This window comes from Medicago sativa, chromosome 8 (genome assembly GCF_051527215.1).
Source record: "Medicago sativa cultivar Bolivia chromosome 8, Bolivia_mono, whole genome shotgun sequence".
NCBI classification, from domain to species: domain Eukaryota; kingdom Viridiplantae; phylum Streptophyta; class Magnoliopsida; order Fabales; family Fabaceae; genus Medicago; species Medicago sativa.
Genome location: NC_140756.1, coordinates 86,638,221 through 86,656,510, shown reverse-complemented (window position 1 = coordinate 86,656,510; position 18,290 = coordinate 86,638,221). Strand labels below are relative to the sequence as shown.

At 32.5% G+C, this 18,290-nt stretch overlaps 3 protein-coding genes and 1 pseudogene across 7 annotated transcripts; 2 read left to right on the top strand and 2 right to left on the bottom strand.

Moving 5' to 3' along the window:
- The first annotated feature begins 1,425 nt into the window (after positions 1 to 1,425).
- LOC146902732 (cell wall / vacuolar inhibitor of fructosidase 1-like) lies at positions 1,426 to 1,989 on the top strand. The gene has a single exon (XM_085732304.1). It carries the CDS (start codon positions 1,426 to 1,428, stop codon positions 1,987 to 1,989), a length of 564 nt encoding a protein of 187 aa, XP_085588430.1.
- A 4,511-nt stretch (positions 1,990 to 6,500) lies between these two features.
- LOC146902731 (uncharacterized) lies at positions 6,501 to 7,996 on the top strand. The gene is made up of 2 exons (XM_085737164.1): positions 6,501 to 6,851; positions 7,529 to 7,996. Exons 1-2 carry the CDS (start codon positions 6,501 to 6,503, stop codon positions 7,994 to 7,996), a joined length of 819 nt encoding a protein of 272 aa, XP_085593290.1.
- Positions 7,997 to 8,528: 532 nt separating this feature from the next.
- On the bottom strand, positions 8,529 to 9,365 carry LOC146902730 (uncharacterized; annotated as a pseudogene).
- A 3,029-nt stretch (positions 9,366 to 12,394) lies between these two features.
- Positions 12,395 to 16,465, bottom strand: LOC146902729 (uncharacterized). Of its 5 annotated transcripts, XM_085732307.1 has the most exons (7): positions 15,755 to 16,460; positions 15,484 to 15,619; positions 15,343 to 15,370; positions 15,156 to 15,238; positions 14,043 to 14,128; positions 13,418 to 13,584; positions 12,681 to 12,853 (listed from the first exon to the last, which is right to left on the bottom strand). In XM_085732307.1, exons 2-6 carry the CDS (start codon positions 15,531 to 15,533, stop codon positions 13,529 to 13,531), a joined length of 303 nt encoding a protein of 100 aa, XP_085588433.1. In that variant the 5' UTR covers positions 15,534 to 15,619; positions 15,755 to 16,460; the 3' UTR covers positions 12,681 to 12,853; positions 13,418 to 13,528. The 5 variants fall into 5 exon arrangements, 2 of the variants coding, with proteins under 2 accessions (XP_085588432.1, XP_085588433.1); XR_015021378.1 differs by lacking the exon at positions 13,418 to 13,584 and having other exon boundaries at positions 12,395 to 12,853; positions 15,167 to 15,238; positions 15,755 to 16,465; XR_015021380.1 differs by lacking the exon at positions 13,418 to 13,584 and having other exon boundaries at positions 12,395 to 12,853; positions 15,343 to 15,365; positions 15,755 to 16,170.
- Between the last annotated feature and the right edge of the window lie 1,825 nt (positions 16,466 to 18,290).

The following is an 18,290-nucleotide window of genomic DNA, read 5'->3' as shown; positions in this document are numbered from 1 at the left end:
AGAGTGTCCCTCAAAAAAAAAGAAATGAAGAGTGCTTCAATAAAATCAGTTGGCCAAACTCATTGTTTGCAAAGGTGTAAGTGTGTGTAGATCATTCTGATCTCCATGACACTATGATCTTTCCCTAAATGCTGTAGGTGTTTGTTCTATCGGTATGAACATGTATTAAACCTGCAAGTGCATGATTCTCTCCCCTCCTAATTATCTCACTGTTATCGGTAAAATTATCATCACACATTTTTATTGTGTATCCATTTTGATATTAGAAGCTATTAATTAGGCGCATATTACTTTAGCCATAATTATACAGTGGTTACACTCTCACGATAATTGTGTATCGGTTTTGATGTTAGGAGTTGTTACTATTACCATAACTGAGAGCATATTAAAATAGCCATAATTGTCTAATAGTTTTTTTTATTTTTTACGGGTATAATTGTCTAATAGTTACATTAGTATCCGTTTCTTTATTTTATGAGCATGATCAGCTTAATTTAAGGGTTGATATAATTGCATTATACCATGTACATATATATATTGCCTTGTGTAAACAAAACACGTGAAATTACAAGTCTTTATAATTTGTCATTCATTCATTCCACAAAAACAACACACTCTTGATTCCCTAGTTCAAAGAGAAAATGAAGAGAATATCAAATCCACAACTAATTTTGGTCTCATGCTTAAGAAGTCATCCTCTTTTCAATTACTAGCATACACTGATGCAGACTGGGGAGGCAATCTAGATGACCGCACTTCTACCTCAGCATATTTAATATTTTTTGGTGGCAACCCAATATCTTGGCTTTCAAAGAAACAACGTACAGTAGCAAGATCATCTACCGAGGCAGAATATCGTGCAGTGGCTACTGCACACAGCTGAACTAATGTGGCTCACCAATCTTCTCTTAGAACTCAAGATACCCATTCAACACAAACCTAAACTTCTTTGTGACAATGTGGGTTCTACATATGTGTGTTCTATTCCAGTTTTCCACTCTCGTATAAAGCATATCTCTATGGACTATCACTTTGTAAGAGAACAAGTCCAAGCTGGTGATATCATATGTCTCAACAAAAGACCAACTCGCCGACATTCTCACAAAGCCACTTCCAACCAGCCGTTTTCATGATCTCACATCTTGAGGGGGCGTATTGGAGATACACAAGTCAACACTTAGCAAAGTTGAATTTGAAATTTACAATAATTAGCCTCCCTTAATTATAGTTCTTAGTCATAGCTTTATTACCGTTATGTAATTATTCCCTCATTATTGCGTTGATACTGCATCAATGATGCAATCACACGTTACTTTCTTCCTTTTGTATATATACATGTATCTGTCACACAGTAATATATCAAAAACAAATATTATTATATCCCTTCATTTATAGTACTTGATTTCTAGTAACAAGAGAGAAAAAATGAAGAGAGCCTCAACTAATTTTATGTCTTTTTTCCCTCTTTATACTCTTCTTCTTTCTTGTTTTTTTCTCCAACACACTCAATCTTTTACTATACCAAACGCTGAAGTTGATGATTTGGTGGATGATATATGCAAAAAGACACCAAATTCTGATCTATGCAGTTCAATCCTACATTCCAATCCTCAAGCCAAAACAATTGATGCAAAGGGTATAGCCACCATAATGGTTAGTGACATTCTACAAAATGCCACTAACACATTAAATTATATTCAAGTTCTTGTCAACCAAACCAAAGATATTCAATTGCAAAGAAAATTTTCTATTTGTGCAGAGACATACATTCCATTAGTGAAAACCGTACTTCCACAAGCAATTGATTCTATAAACCAAAAAAAATATGGTTTGGCTGCTTACTCAATGGTCTATATTGGAAAGGAAATTGACTCATGCAACAAGCAATTATCAGGCTCAACTAGTTCTCCTTTAGGTGATAGGACTAGCTTTCTACATAAGTTGCTTGATATTGCTGCAGCCATACTTAAGCAATTAACAAGTGGCTGATTTGTTTATTTACCCTTATTCTTATTAAATAATAAATAAATACTAGTAGTTGATTTTGGCTAAGAATTATTAATAGGGTTAAATATGTTTTATTCCCTATAAAGTCAAAATATATCAAAATATCCTTATTCAAAATATTAACTTAACTAGTGTAGTGACCCGGCGTTGCCCGGGATAGTCATAGAAAATATTAAATAAGGTTATGTTCATGGACACATACATGAAAAAATTGAAATGATTTAAATTTAGAAATAAAAATTATTTACGAACATAAAATAAGCTATCTAATCTTGGAATACAAAAGTAGTAATTAATAAGTGTAATATGCAAAAATAAAATAGAATAAGTGCACCTGAGTTTCTCCCCTCCTCTGCAAATAAATTAAATAATATTTACTCAAGATCATCCAACTCCAGAGGCAAAAAATTGGTTGATTGAACACCACTTTTGTATTATGTGAGTTCCCCCTTTGCAGCTAATACTCCAATAATATCTTACAAAAATGTGAAAGGTGAAGTTAATATCCAACGCAATAAAAAAACAAAACTATAACAAATTAATAGGCAATAAATATAAGAATTAAATCATTAAAAAATACCAATTAGTTGTCAATCTTCATTCCTAGCCCCAAAAATTTCATCATATGATATGAACTTGAATGCATAAAAAGGAACAATTGAGTCATCAACCGGCTCGATGGTGGTCATATCCTTAAAAAATAGTCTATAGTCATGGCAAGTTGGTTTAAATTTATAGTTGTTCTTAGAAACTGAGATATTTGTTATCTCGTAAAACATTCCCTCAACCAACATAGATTGATATTTTGCAACTTTGTCACTCCACACAGTACATTGAATCTTGCTCCTGAAATATTAGAAAGAACAAAAGTCAACAAAAATTGTGAATAATAAAACAATAATAAAAACAAATAAAACCGGTAAAGATTAATGTTAATATAAAAAATAACTTTAAATAATGTAAAATCATGTTAGTTTGTAAAAGTTAATAAGGAAAAAGAACCGATGCATACTTTTTCATCCATGAAAACCATATCGATTAAATCAACCTGGTCTCTATCTTTAAAGTTTGGCATTCTCCACATTCTAATGATCCTAATCTTGAATCTCCATAATCTGTACTTATTATTGATTGTTATGCTATCAATGAGGTCAAATTTTGCAGCCATAATTTCTGAAAAAAGATAATTAGAAACCAAACTGATGAAATTTATTGGTTAAATAGGAATCAAATTTGAATGAAGGTATTGCAAGTGTGTGTAAACATGATTAGAAATTTTTAAAATGCTATTTAAAAATTCGTCTACAAAAATCAAAAAATAAAAATAACAAAAAGATGAAAACATGTTATATTAAAAAGCAGGATTAAAAAGTGGTTGATATATGTATATAATAATTATTTAGAAATAAGGACCTGAAATAATAGTATAGGTGTTATCATAAAATGATAGTATAGGTGATTAATAATATTAAAACGCTACTGGTGAAATAATAATATTTTAGGACCTGAAATATTATTAATAAAATCTAAACGCTACTTATTAATAATATTGAAACGAAAAGAAACTGAAAAAATAGTATATGTGATAATAGTATAGGTGATTAATAATATTAAAACGCTATGGTTGAATCGAAAAGAGAAAAAAAATAGCATAGGTGTTAGTTCAAGGACGCGAAACAGAAACAATAGTATAGGTGTTAGTTCAAGCACCTGAAACTCGTAGGTGTTTGTAATGGATGCCAACAACAATAGTTCTAGGACCTGAAGAAAAAAAACAATCAGTAAACTCAATCGTAGGTGTTAGTTCCCTCTTATATTGTATATAAAAATAAAAATTTAAGCATAAGTAAAAGTAAAAGAAACAATAGTATTGGTGTTTGACAAACCTGAAGAAAGAAAAAGCTTAGATCAAAAGAAGTTTCAGTTTCAGTTTCTGCTCAAAATATGTGATTACGTGATTAAAAAATTCTCCTTTATTTATAGTTAAAAAAAAACAAACCGAAGCCTTTTTTTCCTCAATGAAAAAAACTAATTGAATAATATGGTGCTAAAAGAGATAGTAACTAAGGAGATACTTCTTTTCCTAAAAAAAGAAATATTTAATGGATAGTATTGAAAGTATTGTATATAGTTTGTTGAGACATTTTGGCTACATAAAATATTAGGAATTAAATATAAAATTAAATAAAAATATTTCAGGTCCTAAAATATTATTATTAAAATCAAAACTCTACTGATTAATAATATTAAAACGAAAAGGACCTGAAAAAATAGTATAGGTGATAATAGTATAGGTGATTAATAATATTAAAACGCTACTGTTGAAATGAAAAGGAAAAAAAAATAGTATAGGTGTTAGTTCAAGGACCTGAAACTGAAACAATAGTATAGGTGTTAGTTCAAGGACCTGAAACTCGTAGGTGTTTGTAATGGATGCCAGCAACAATAGTTCAAGGACCTGAAAGAAAGAAAAAAAAACAATCGGTAAACTCACTCGTAGGTGTTAGTTCCCTCTCATATTATATATAAAAAAAAATATAAGCATAAGTAAAAGAAACAATAGTATAGGTGTTTGTCAAACCTGAAGAAAGTAAAAGAAACAATAGTATATGTGTTTGTCAAACCTGAAGAAAGAAAAAGCTTAGATCAAAAGAAGGTTTGAGTTTCAGTTTCTGCTCAAAATATGTGTTTACGTGATTAAACAATTCTCCTTTATTTATAGTTAAAAAAAAAAACAAATCGAAGCCTTTTTTTCCTCAATGAAAAAAACTAATTGAAACTTCTTTTCCTAAAAAAAAGAAAGAAAAAAATAAAGGAAGATTTAATGGATAGTATTGAAAGTATTATATACAGTTTGTTGAGATATTTTGGCTACACAAAATATTAGGAATTAAATATAAAACTAAATAAAATATTTAGTGGATAAGATCAAAAGTTTGCTGAGATTTTTGTCAAATAAGATGTCAAATAAAATATAAAAAATATAAAAATATTGAGGATAAACGTGGAAGAGACACGTGGCATAAAAAACCTTACTTTATATATATACTATTGATTGTAAAGTCAAAATATATTAAATCACTGTAATAAAGTGTCATGCTCATAAATTTGACCTAAAAAAATGTTCATAAACTTTTATCAAAATATATAAATTATCCCACAAATCATAAATAATTAAAAAATCATTTACATTTTTTTTATAATTCAACTTTTTGTTTTTGTCACCCTAAATTTTTTCATCGAATTTTAGTCCCTGAAAAGTTTTTCGTCCACACTTTTGGTCTCTGTTTTTAAGTTAGTTCATGTTGTCCATCATATTTTTGAATGAGTTTTGTAAAAATGTTTGGAATATTATAAGAATCTCTACAAAAGAAATAGAATGTTTTAATAAAACATGATTAAATATAAATTTTTAAGCGTTAATATAAACATTCATTTTTAATTTATGTTTTGTCATAAAAAATCAAGATTTCGAATGATACACTTAAAAACAGAGACCAAAAATAGTGATGAAAAAACTTTAATAAACTAAAAGTCAAAAAAATATTTTAGAGGTAATATAACATGCAAAAACAAGATTTAACCGTTTGTCAGGTTTTAACCATAAAATCAATATCCAGATACAAAACTCATCGTTACAAAATGCAAATAAACAACTTACATGGGACAATTATAATAATATGAAAAAACTAAAGTAAAATGAAAAAGGCTATAAAATTTGTTTTCCTAAGAAATGGCTACAAAATTTTAAATTAAGAAAATGGATTGGAAAAGAACAAGTAATATAAAGGGTGGAATATATTTTCCTTTTTGAAATTTTGAAGACATTAGGAAAAATTCACAAATTTTAAATACTTTTACCAAAGAAATCGCAAATTTTGAACTATCCACCGACCAAACTAACATTAAATTGCACCCCAAGTAAGAACATTGTCATTCATTCCTCAAAAACAATGGAAAATACTTGGGTGACATAATGTCACCGTGACATTAAATCTGGGCCACACAAATGTACTCATGGATGTGTTGTGTAGCCCAGATGCAAATGGCAATGTGTGTTGTGTGGCCCAGATTTAATGTCACGGTGACATTATGTCACTCAAGTGCAGTCCCAAAAACAACACACTCTTGATTCCTAGTCCAATGAGAATATGAAGAAAACCTCAACTTTTGTGTCCTTTCTCCTTCTCTTGTTTTTTTCTCCAACTCACTCAATCCTTTACTCAAATGAACGCTGAAGTTGATGATTTGGTATTTTGGTGGATGACACATGCAAAAAGACACCAAACTTTGACCTATGCAGTTCAGTCCTACGTTTCCAATCCTCAAGCCATCACAAATGATCAAAGGATATAGCCGTCATAATGGTCAATGACATTCTACAAAATGCCACTAACACGCGGTGGCAGCAGGGTGTAGGGGGAGCTATGGCAACCACACTTAAAAAAAAAAGAATTATACATTGGAAATTACCATAATGACCTTTAGTTACTATGAAAATTATCATACCCTTTTCATTTCCTCTTCTCTTCTTCTTCATTTTGACTGCGCAATCCTTTTTTTTAGAGAACAAATGTTGCTGTCTTCCACCATCCATCCACCACCGCGACCACTCCTCCTCCTCTTCCATCCATCACGGTCGCATCCTCCTGCATCTTCCACCAATTCACTGCCTCAGTCAGAGATATCTTCATCCTGAAAAATGTATTCAAATTTGGCAATATCCACCAAATCAAAAGGATGTAATACGAAGAACGTATCTAAAATGGGGTCCTTATCAAACAAAATTAGAAAACTATCCCTTGTCCTGTATCGAGGATCATCCAATTCGGTGTCAACTAGGGGTGTTCATGGGTTGGGTCAACCCAGAAAACGCGGTCAAACCCACCCAAAAACCCCAAAAAAATGGGTTGGGTTGGGTAATTGAGTGGATATGGTTTCTAAAAATGTAAAACCCATAAAAATAAATGGGTTTCGGGTAAAATCAGACCCAAACCCAAAAAACCCACTTATCAAATAATGTTAATATCTTTTATCTTTATTTTCATAGGGTAGAAGAAAGTTATATTTTCAAAACATACACATTGTACCATATATATTGAAAATCAAAACATATTAGAATTACAAATTAATATGTTGCATTTTTTTTGTTATTTTGATACTAATGCAATTTTATGTCATGCAACTTTGGTTTGTTGTAAGTATTTTATGATGGAGTTTATTATTTGATATTCTATGATGCATAAAATAAGTTAAACATTTTTTTTTAAGAAAATTAAAAAGTGGAGTACTATTTAAAAACAAAATTATGATGACTTGTCATTTAATATTAAAAAAATAGAAAAATAAGTTGGGTAACCCATTACCCAATCCAACCCAACCCAAAAATTAATGGGTTTGCCCAAACCCACCCAATAGTATAACGGGTGGTTATTTTACCTCACCCAAACCGGAATATCCTATTTGGTTTGGGTTTGGGTTTGGTCAAATCCAACCCAAACTCACCCACGAACACCCCTAGTTTCATCACACTTGGTTTAGCATGTTTTCTTCATGGCTAGAATATTCACCGTCAGAAGATTATACATATCACATACAATGTTATCTCTCTAGCACAAAACCAAGTGGACATCCCGGATCACAAGTATTCATTCATACAGTCTTTAGAAGTTGGAGGAAAGTTAGTAATGGAAAAATTTATTCATTTCTTAAACATATAGGGAAGGATCCTTGCTCACCACACAACAATGCAATGAAAGCTTGTCAAGACTTCTTGAATCAAGATGGGTATCATAGGAATGTTATTGAAGTGCAAAAGTCTAGTAAAATTATGAATAATCCACCATGTCTCAAGGCTTCAATTGACATTGTTCGTTGGTTAACAATTCAAGCTTGTTCTTTTAGGGGTCACCGTGAAGGAAACAAATTGAGAAATCAAGGTAATTTTTTTGAATTGTTAAAACTTTGGCTCATGGTTGGCTGCCACTAGACAAACCGAAAAAATTGTGCTCATGTTTATCAACTTTGAAGAATTTATCAACTATTCAAGAATTGTGCTCATGTTTGGCTGCCACTAGACAAATCAAAAAAAAAAAGAGCTCATGTTTATCAACTTTGAAGAATTTATCAACTATTCAAGAATTCTGCTCATGTTTGGCTGCCACTAAACAAACGAAAAAATACTTTTTGATTGATAAGTTGTTGCGCCTTATTATGACTCTTCCAGTTTCTACAGCCACAACTGAAAGATCTTTTTCAGCAATGAAAATTATCAAGTCTAAGTTGAGAAACAAGATGGGACATGGTTTAAGTATTTAATGATCGACTTTATGTATTATGTAGTTTAAATTTTCAAAGGTCGATTTTTAGTTTTTTTTTGTGGTGGTCGGGGTTTGAACCCCTGACCTTGCATATATTATGCATTGTTCATACCAACTCAGCTCAGCTAAGCTCACGAGGACGATCGATTTTTGGTTTATTACAACTTAAATATGTTGTGTGCAATATGATTTATAAATTCTTCAAAGTTGATAAACATGACCAAAATTTTTTGGTTTGTCTAGTAGCAGCCAAACATGAGCTAAAAGTTTTAACAATTTAAGAAAATTATCTTGATTTCTCGATTTGCTTCCTTTACGGTGACCCCTAAAAGCACAAGCTTGAATTGTTAACCAACGAACAGTGTCAATTAAAGCCTTGAGAGATGGTCGATTATTTAAAATTTGACTTGAACTTTGCAATTCAATAATATTCCTAAGATTCCCATCATGATTCAAGAAGTCTTGACAAGCTTTCATTGCATTGTTGTGTGGTGATCAAGGATCCTTCCCTATATGTCTAAGAAAGGAACAAAGTTTTCAATTCCTAACTTTCCTCCAACTTCTAAAGCTCGTAGAAAAGAATACTTGTGATCTGGGACGTCCACTTGGTTTTTTGTTAAAGAGATAACATTGTAGGCAATATGCAGCATCTTCTGACGGTGAATATTCTAGCCATGAAGAAAACATGTTAAACCAAGTGTTTTGAAACCGCCTTGGATGATCCCCGATATAGGACAAGGGATAGTTTTCTGATTTCATTTTATAAGGATCACATGTTAGATACGCTCTTCGTATTGTATCCTTTTGATTTGGTGGATATTGCCAAATTGGAATATGTTTTCCAGGATCCCTTTCTAAAGAAATCTCAATTCCATCTGAATTAACTCTATTAACCTTTGAAGGATGAGGCTCATTTTCTTCAATTCTTGGACTCTCATGAACTTGTTCAGGTTCGGATGAAGAAATTATAACTTCTTCATCTCTTTCAATATCATCGGCCTTCCTCTTGAAAAGCGAATCAATTTTTCGACTCTTCATCTTAACTTTTCTATGTTGCAAAGAAACAAATTTATCAATTTCAACAAGTTTCGATTTCAATTTAACAATGTGTAAATGTGAAATCTGGATGTTAAGACAATGGTTCAACCATCTTGCTTTCCCTATATTTCATATTTTAAAAATTCATGAAAGAAATAATCAAAATAATAGCATGGATAGAACATTTGTAATACTTGTAGAATATTTGTAAATTGTACGGTCACACAAATAATATCACGTAAACTTATTTAATCAACATCAATACTTAACAATGACAGAATAGCAACTTAAGGTTTTTATCATGAACACATTAAAAAAATATGAACATATCTCAGAGACTAACAACTTAAGGTTTTTATCATAAACATCAATACTTAACAATGACAGAATAGCAACTTAAGGTTTTTATCATGAACACATTAAAAAAATATGAACATATCTCAGAGACTAACAACTTAAAGTTTTTATCATAAACACAGTATAGAATGGAAATCAAATCAGAATAGAAGGAAATTACATTTAATTTCAATTTTCACACTAATTTCACTTTCTATTTCCCTTTTGTTTTGATTAGGGTTAGGTAAAAATTGAAGGTGAAAGCAAATTAAAAACTAAATTCATGAACAAATAGAAGGAAATCAAATCAGAATCAGTACCAACACAAAAGGAAATTGAATGAATCAGTACCTTACAATTACAACAGTTAGGGTTTGTGGAGAGAGATGAAGATATCTCTGACTGTGGCTACCAACTAGTGAAAGATGATTGTTAAGAGTCCCACATCGGTTAGGAGTTGGCCCAACAATTTGTTTATAAGTGGGGGCCCTCACAAGCCGGTTTTGTGGGGTTGTGTTAGGCCCAATCACCATTTCTAAGATGGTATCAGAACCTCTTCACGATTCTAGGCCACTTGTTGTCAGGTTTCCGTTATCGGGCTACCCGTCATTTATGTTCACACTTCAGATGTCTAATCCTGAGCGTGAGGGGGTGTGTTAAGAGTCCCACGTCGGTTAGGAGTTGGCCTAACAATTTGTTTATAAGTGGGGGCAATCTTCACCTCACAAGCCGGTTTTGTGGGGTTGTGTTAGACCCAACCACCATTTCTAAGATTCACACTTTCAGATGTCTAATCCTGAGCGTGAGGGGGTGTGTTAAGAGTCCCACGTCGGTTAGGAGTTGGCCTAACAATTTGTTTATAAGTGGGGGCAATCTTCACCTCACAAGCCGGTTTTGTGGGGTTGTGTTAGACCCAACCACCATTTCTAAGATTCACACTTCAGATGTCTAATCCTGAGCGTGAGGGGGTGTGTTAAGAGTCCCACGTCGGTTAGGAGTTGGCCAAACAATTTGTTTATAAGTGGGGGCAATCTTCACCTCACAAGCCGGTTTTGTGGGGTTGTGTTAGACCCAACCACCATTTCTAAGAATGATGGAGGATGCGGCCGTGATGGATGGAGGAGGAGGAGGAGTGTTCGCGGTGGTTTCGCGGTGGTGGTGGTGGATGGATGGTGGAGGACTACAACATTTGTTCTCCGGGGAAAAAATGGATCGCGCAGTCAAAAAGGAGAAAAGAAAAGGTGTTCTCCGGGAAAAAAATGGATCGCGCAGTCAAAAAGGAGAAAAGAAAAGGAAATGAAAAGGGATTGCATAGTAACTAAAGGATATGGATATGGTAATCTCCTGTGTATAAATTTATTAACTAAAGGATATGGATATGGTAATCTCCTGTGTATAAATTTATTAACTAAAGGATATGGATATGGTAATCTCCGGTGTATAAATTTATTTAATTTTTAAGTGGGGTTGTCATGGCTCTCTTTTGCACTCTGCTGCCTCTATCATTGCCCTCAATGTTGTAGGTATGAACATATGTGGTATACCAACGGAAACGGATCCTCGGCAGCAAGTGCCTCTACCGCTGCCTCTCCTGCATTATTGTTGGCCATTTGATTGATCGTGCGGCTTCAAATATTAACATAATTAAAACACTTAAAAACAGAATATCAACCTCCCCATTTTTCTTTTTTGTTAAAAAACAAACATCCCTTTTCTTTCTGCAACCTGTAGACAAGCACAACATGAACGACTGAGAGAGAGAGGGAGGGGAAGAGGCTACGAAGAAGGCCCCTATACAACAGCAGCGGCGAAAGTAGTGACTTTATTGTGCTCAAAATTTCATGTTTCATATCGTTGTTGTGTATGATTATAAATCTTGGTTTTAATATCTTTGTTGATTATGCTTAAAAAAAAAAGGCTTAATTGTACTTTTGGCCCCCTATCTTTCCAAAACTTGCGGTTACAGCCCCCTAACTAATTTAAATACAAAACAGCCCCTAGGTATTGAATCTTTGGCAGTTTTGGCCCCCCAAGGCCAAAAAAAATTAAAAAAAAAAATGACACGTGGCACCTCATTTAGGGTGTCACGTCAGCGTTGGGGGCCAAAACTGCCAAAGATTCAATACTTAGGGGGCTGTTTTGTATTTAAATTAGTTAGGGGGCTGTAACCGCAAGTTTTGGAAAGATAGGAGGCCAAAAGTGCAATTAAGCCTAAAAAAAATTACCAAATTTGTCAAGATGTTTTGATCTATTGCCCCCTATTTATTTTAATCTGCAGAATGAGGAGAGGATGAAAACAAAACACAAACGGGATTTGCAAACAAATGGTTGCATGTGTTGAAAATTCATTGTGTGTTTAACAAAATTAAAATAAAAGAAAGAAAAAGAAAGATGACTATCCTGAATAAATAGTGGTTGGTTAAAGAAAAGAATATGGCTGGATTTTTTTCATCTACTTTTTCTGTTAACTTTTCTCTTATATTTGAAGCCGCATGATCAATCCAAGTGTCCGAGAAATTGCAGGAGAGGCAGCTGTAGAGACAGCTGCTGCCGAGGATCAGGATATAGACTACATACATCATTTACTGAATGAATCTAAAAAGTCAACTTTTGCTTATAATAGTGACCGGAGGGAGTACATTCAATAAAAACAGCATTAAATATATATCAATTTCATTACAACATAAGAGCATAAAGAATTTGAAACTTTAACCGTTTCAATTTCTACAATAGCATGTGATTACTAATCGGTGTAATACTAATTATTAAAATGTATTTCTACGGCTAACTGTACTATAAGTGGCTTTAGAATATGCTCATGAACTATACCAGACATTTAATAACAAAATATGTAATTACTCAGACTCATGTCCGGCTCTTAATTTTCACTTAAATGTCAATGAACCATTTGGGTTAAACATAAACTGTTATGAATTCGGTTTGATTACAGCTAGAGGTTTAAAAAAGAAAATAGACATTGGTGATTAAATCTTTCATTGAAGTTTCCATGGGCATTCCAAACTTTACTCCTAAAAATGTGAATGTGCACTCCATAACATTGTAGCAGCTCAAATCGAAGATATCACTAATATACCTTGAATGGTTGACCTTAAATTTTTCAAGGACTAACAATTTCATGGCCACCAGAATACCTTGAATGAATGCAAAAAATTAGAAAAAGAAATACATGCCAAAATCATAAAACAAAAATTGCAAGCGAAAGAAAATTAGTGGTGTCACTTATAGTAACCAAATTCACCAAGTTAAAGTTGTGACACTTTCATGTGAAAGAATACATATACAACCAACATCTAGAAATTGCTGGAATGAGAGGATCGATGTAGTGATTTTTCTTGGAGGAAGTGAAGAAATCATGTGCAGAGAATTGTTACTGATGGATATTCTACAGTCACACAACTTGGTGTATTGCAAATACAAAATGAGATATTATAGAGTTTCATATCTATCTCTAAATCAAACTAAAGAAATCTAAATAAATTACTTCCAAAATCATAAACATAAGCATAGATTTAGACTTTGTTCTATAAATCAAAATCAATACCAAAGACGACTTTTACAACCTGTCTAAATAAATAAGTTTTAAATTTATAAGCAAGTTAAGAAATTAAAGGTAAAACAATGCTTCATAGTAGTTTGGTGAGGGATTGAATCATATTTTTGAACAGGAAAAATGTAAAACAAAAAACCAAACATACCATATTTAGTGCATAAATTGTAGTAGATATTCACATTGATCAAAATATAAGCAATTATGATACTGCTATATGTGCTTTTCTATCCATCCATTCACATTGGCCAGCCGTAATTTAGACAGCGATACATGAAGTCTGAACTGTTGTTTCACTCAAAATGGTGATTTCACCTAAATTGCGGCAACATAAGCATACATACTCATTGCCAAAAAAAAAAACCACAAACCGAATGATAACAGATTGCGCATAAGGTGTTGAAGTCTCTCTACTGTGTTGACACTATGGAAAGAAACTTGCAATTGAGCATTAGAAATTAAAACAAAACACTCAAGTATAGTAATCTTAAAACAGTTAAATGCTAATTAAATTGATTCAGAACTTTCCGTGCTCGAAAGCTATGTTCAACACAGTGATTAACACAAACAAAAGACGATAGTTCATAATGCCATACAGGAAAACACCATAAAGCTAAATACAAAACGCAACTCAAAAGTTCAACATAACGATTAAAAATCAGAACAAAACGAAAAGGCGACGGACTTAGACACCAATGATGTGATCTTAGACATAAGGCTGATTCAAATTTTAAAAATAAAACTGATAAAACTAAGAAGCAAACATTGCTTACAGTTGGTAATATCACAAAGTGGCGTTCTGTTACTTCCTTCAGCAGTATCTTCATGTAAACTAATGCACTCATTGCTTGATAATGGCCTACACATACAAAATTAGTTTGTTGATATAAAATCTGTAAATTGAACCCAAAGATGTAATATAGAATATTCTGAAATAGGCGGCATAGGTTCTTAGTTTGTAGATTTTTTTAACAGTAAATAATGAGATTCTTTAGCAGAAGTTTTTAAAGATGATAAAGGTGGCATTCATGCGCTATAAATAAGATATTTTTGTTTCATGGGATAACCTTGAGCCACTCAAAATACGCTCGGCATGCTAGTCTCTATTGTTAAGATAACCTTGAGGCATTCAAAATGATTTTGCAATGTAATCAAGCATCCTAATCATGATTTAGTACAGAACAAACATGGATATTCACTCTTTTACAAACTATCGATACCTGATAAAATCATAAACATTTGAAAGCATCAACAAAATACAAACATGAAATGCAAACTTCGTTATGTGTCCCACAAAGAGTTCATAATAAGATTTTATAGAATAATGGATATGTGTCCCACAAATAGTATAACAGAGTTATAAAAAGGCAGCCATGAGTGCATAAACAGACACAAAACAACTTATTATAAACATAAAGAGATTTACAGTGTGATATAAACATGTATGTTAGAAGGTTATTCCATAAAACAAAAACAAAAAAACAGATGAAACATTTTGTTAATTTTGCAGACCAACTGTATTTAATATTGATAGATTAAGAACAGAACAATGGTTATTTTGTGTATCTTCCAACACTGATGTATCAAAGCATGTAAAATGTTTTGTGTATCATCCAATATTTTTTCTGTCTTCGAGAGAGCGAAAGAGAAAGCATACTCTTTCATACACATTCATCAAGACTCTCAAGAAGCCAATACAAACAATTCAAAACACATCATTTTTCAGGACTTTCTAAATAAATAAATGAAAGTAAGCACAAAGGATAAGAAACTCAATGAAATTTCAAGAAAACAAAAGATAATTCACCAACATAAGGAACATGAAAATTTGATGTAAATCATTCTAGTTGATTTAATAACAATATCTTAAACACAAAATTAAGTACCAAATCATTACTTTGAAGCAAATAACATAGAGTAATAATTTCTTCTCTTTTACACTCAGCACCAAGCAGCAACCAAGAGAAACCTACAAAACAAACACAACAAAAAAAAAACCTTACAATGTTAATAACATAAAGCAAAGTTGCGTTAAAGTTGGAGAGTAATATATAAAAGGTTGGTTTAGAATACCTCAAAAGGAAAGATATGTGGATCTGACCTTGTTGAACCAAAATCATCAAAAAATTAAAATGAAAAACTCAATAAAATTCAATCCTCAAACAGTGAACAACAATAGCATAGCTGAAGCGAAAGAACAATGATAAAAAATACCCAATCAAAACTCTATTTCCCAAATTGATGGTAGAAATTTTTTGTATCATTCCATAGCCAATCAACGGAGATTGGTTGTTGAGATAAATTGTTGCCTCCCACTGCTTCGTCTTCTCTCGTGGATCTTCCACGTCGGCTTCTCAATCATAAAATGGAAAACGAAAAAGGCATCACAATTGAAACCGGGATTGGAATTGATTTTAGTTTCAGAATTGATTCAGAGTAAGATTAGTGAAGAAGAAGAAGAAGAAGAAGAAGAAGAAGAGCTGACCTGTAATTGCCGACGCGATGACTTGCGATGGAAAAGCATAATTGAGCAGAGTTGATGTTTGAAATTCAGCGAGGGAAGAAGCTTTGTTGATGAAGGGTGGTGAGGAAGAGGACGATGGTGATGGTGATGGTGGTGATGGAAGGACGGTGGGCTGGTGGCGGTGGAGGAGAGGGTGGATGGTTTGAGAGGAGACTGAGAAAGAAGATAAAGAACCAGATGGTGAAGGAATGGAGGAGGAGGTTTGGCATGTGGAATTGTGATTTGAAATAGGAGACCCAAGTCACTTGTTTGAAAGTCAAATTGGTTCATCTTTCCTCTGCCAACTTATTGAAGAAAGTGAATCACATGGGGTTGTAATCATGACTCTTGATGTTAACGTGTAAAACCAGGGCTCTCATTTCAAATCTCCACCATGACTGCCTTTTAAATGTGTACAGTATTTGGTTCAAGTTTCCTCTGTTCTGAAACCGTCTATTGGCTAATTGTATTTTGCAGTTTTCAAACCAATTCACATTGCTGACCAAACACACACCAAGGGTTAAACAGTCATTACCACAGTCAAAAACCCTAGGATTTTACCGCCAGGCATTAATTCAGTACAAAATGGAAGGAGCTTCATTAGGTTTTGGCTAGGGTTTATGTGCAGAACTATTTTCCATTTATATATTAAGGATAGTATCCGTTTCTTTATTTTATGAGCATGATCAGATTAATTTAAGGATTGATAATTGCATTATACCATGTACATATATATTGCCTTACGTGTAAACAAAACACGTGAAATTACAATATTTTTGTAATCTTTATAATCTGTCATTCATTCATTCCACAAAAACAACACACTCTTGATTCCCTAGTTCAAAGAGAAAATGAAGAGAACCTCAATTTTTGTGTCCTTTCTCCTTCTTTCTTGTTGTTCTTTTCTCCAACTCACACAGGTGCCGTTTATAATGGGAAAGCCATTTAATTTTCCCATGATGGGAAAACCCCCTATCCCACCATTGATAAACTATTTTTATGTTGAATGGTTTAGATTCATGAGGGCTACTATTACTTTACTGAAACCGAACAGGAGGGGTAGTACTTTGACTACTTGTACAGTGGCAAACTGACACCAACCAACTTCTATGTTCATTTATAAATTCTTCGGATTCCCAGCATAAAAAACCTGATAATACAACAACAAAATAAAAAAAACTATTACATCTTTTCTATCACTTTAACAATCACCTAAACTCATTTGGCTATCTTTGGTAAAAATAGCGGATAGCTGATAAGCTATAAGCTATAAGCTCAAACGCTACTTGGAATAACGCCTGAAAAATAGCTTGGAATAATGTCTTGGGAGCAGAGTGTTCGCATTAAGCTCGTGAGCTTATAGCTTATAGCTTATTTCACGAGCTATAAGCTATAAGCTATAAGCTCACGAGCTTAATAGGAACACTCTGCTCCCAAGACGCTATTCACAATCTGAAAAATAAGCTCGTGAAATAAGCTATAAGCTATTTTTCAGACGCTATTCCGAGCAGCTTTTGAGCTTATAGCTTATAACTTATCATCTTTTCTTCCATTCATACCCTTATTATTTTATCTAAAAACCAATTTTACCCATTATAATTTATCACTCTTATAATTAAAAATAACACATTAATTATTGTAATAAATACCATGCCTTAAAAAAAAAAAAAAGTCTCGTTAACCTTAACCATTGCCTTTGCATTCCATTTATCTTTAATTTATAATTTATACTGTACATTTAAACGAATGTAACCTTTGGTTAAAAAAAAATTGCATCATAGAATGTAACATTTGTGTTTTTTAATCTTTTGTCATGACTACAGGATTTTTATACAATCGTGTTAGATTTTGCTAAAAATAAAATACAATTGAATGTGCTACGTATATATAAGATTGTAATTTTTTTCTTTTTGATAAGAAATATACGATTGTTTTTTATTTTATTTTAAAAATAATTTTTTATAAATTATAAAAACTGAAAAAGAATAAATTTAAAATAAAGCTTAAAAAACGCTAATTTAATAATATATAAAATATGTACTAAATTAAAACAATTAAATTATCAATTGTCCTTTGAAGTCATTTTACCGTTATTAGTTAGTTGAACCGCTAATTTTACCAAACACTTTAATTAGCTTATTAGTTATCGGTCATCAGCTATAAGCTATCAGTCATCAGCTATCAGCTAAAAGCTAGTTTATTAGCTATCCGCTATTTTTATCAAAGATAGCCAAAGGAGTTTAGGTGATTGTTAAAGTGATAGAAAAGATGTAATAGTTTTTTTTTATTTTGTTGTTGTATTATCAGGTTTTTTATGCTGGGAATCTGAAGAATTTATAAATGAACATAGAAGTTGGTGTCAGTTTGCCACTGTACAAGTAGTCAAAGTACTACCCCTCCTGTTTGGTTTCAGTAAAGTAATAGTAGCCCTCATGAATCTAAACCATTCAACATAAAAATAGTTTATCAATGGTGGGATAGGGGGTTTTCCCATCATGGGAAAATTAAATGGCTTTCC

Bases quoted from the DNA above. Each gene is read 5' to 3' on its own strand.
- LOC146902729 (XM_085732306.1), bottom strand. From the start codon at position 15,533: ATGATACAAAAAATTTCTACCATCAATTTGGGAAATAGAGTTTTGATT. The intron at 15,371-15,483 runs GTATTTTTTATC...TGGTTCAACAAG, and splicing joins GGAAATAGAGTTTTGATTGG to GTCAGATCCACATATCTTTC. The intron at 15,239-15,342 runs GTATTCTAAACC...TTTGTTTTGTAG, and splicing joins CACATATCTTTCCTTTTGAG to GTTTCTCTTGGTTGCTGCTT.
- LOC146902732 (XM_085732304.1), top strand. From the start codon at position 1,426: ATGAAGAGAGCCTCAACTAATTTTATGTCTTTTTTCCCTCTTTATACT.
- LOC146902731 (XM_085737164.1), top strand. From the start codon at position 6,501: ATGAAAATTATCATACCCTTTTCATTTCCTCTTCTCTTCTTCTTCATT. The intron at 6,852-7,528 runs GTGTTCATGGGT...GAACACCCCTAG, and splicing joins CAATTCGGTGTCAACTAGGG to TTTCATCACACTTGGTTTAG.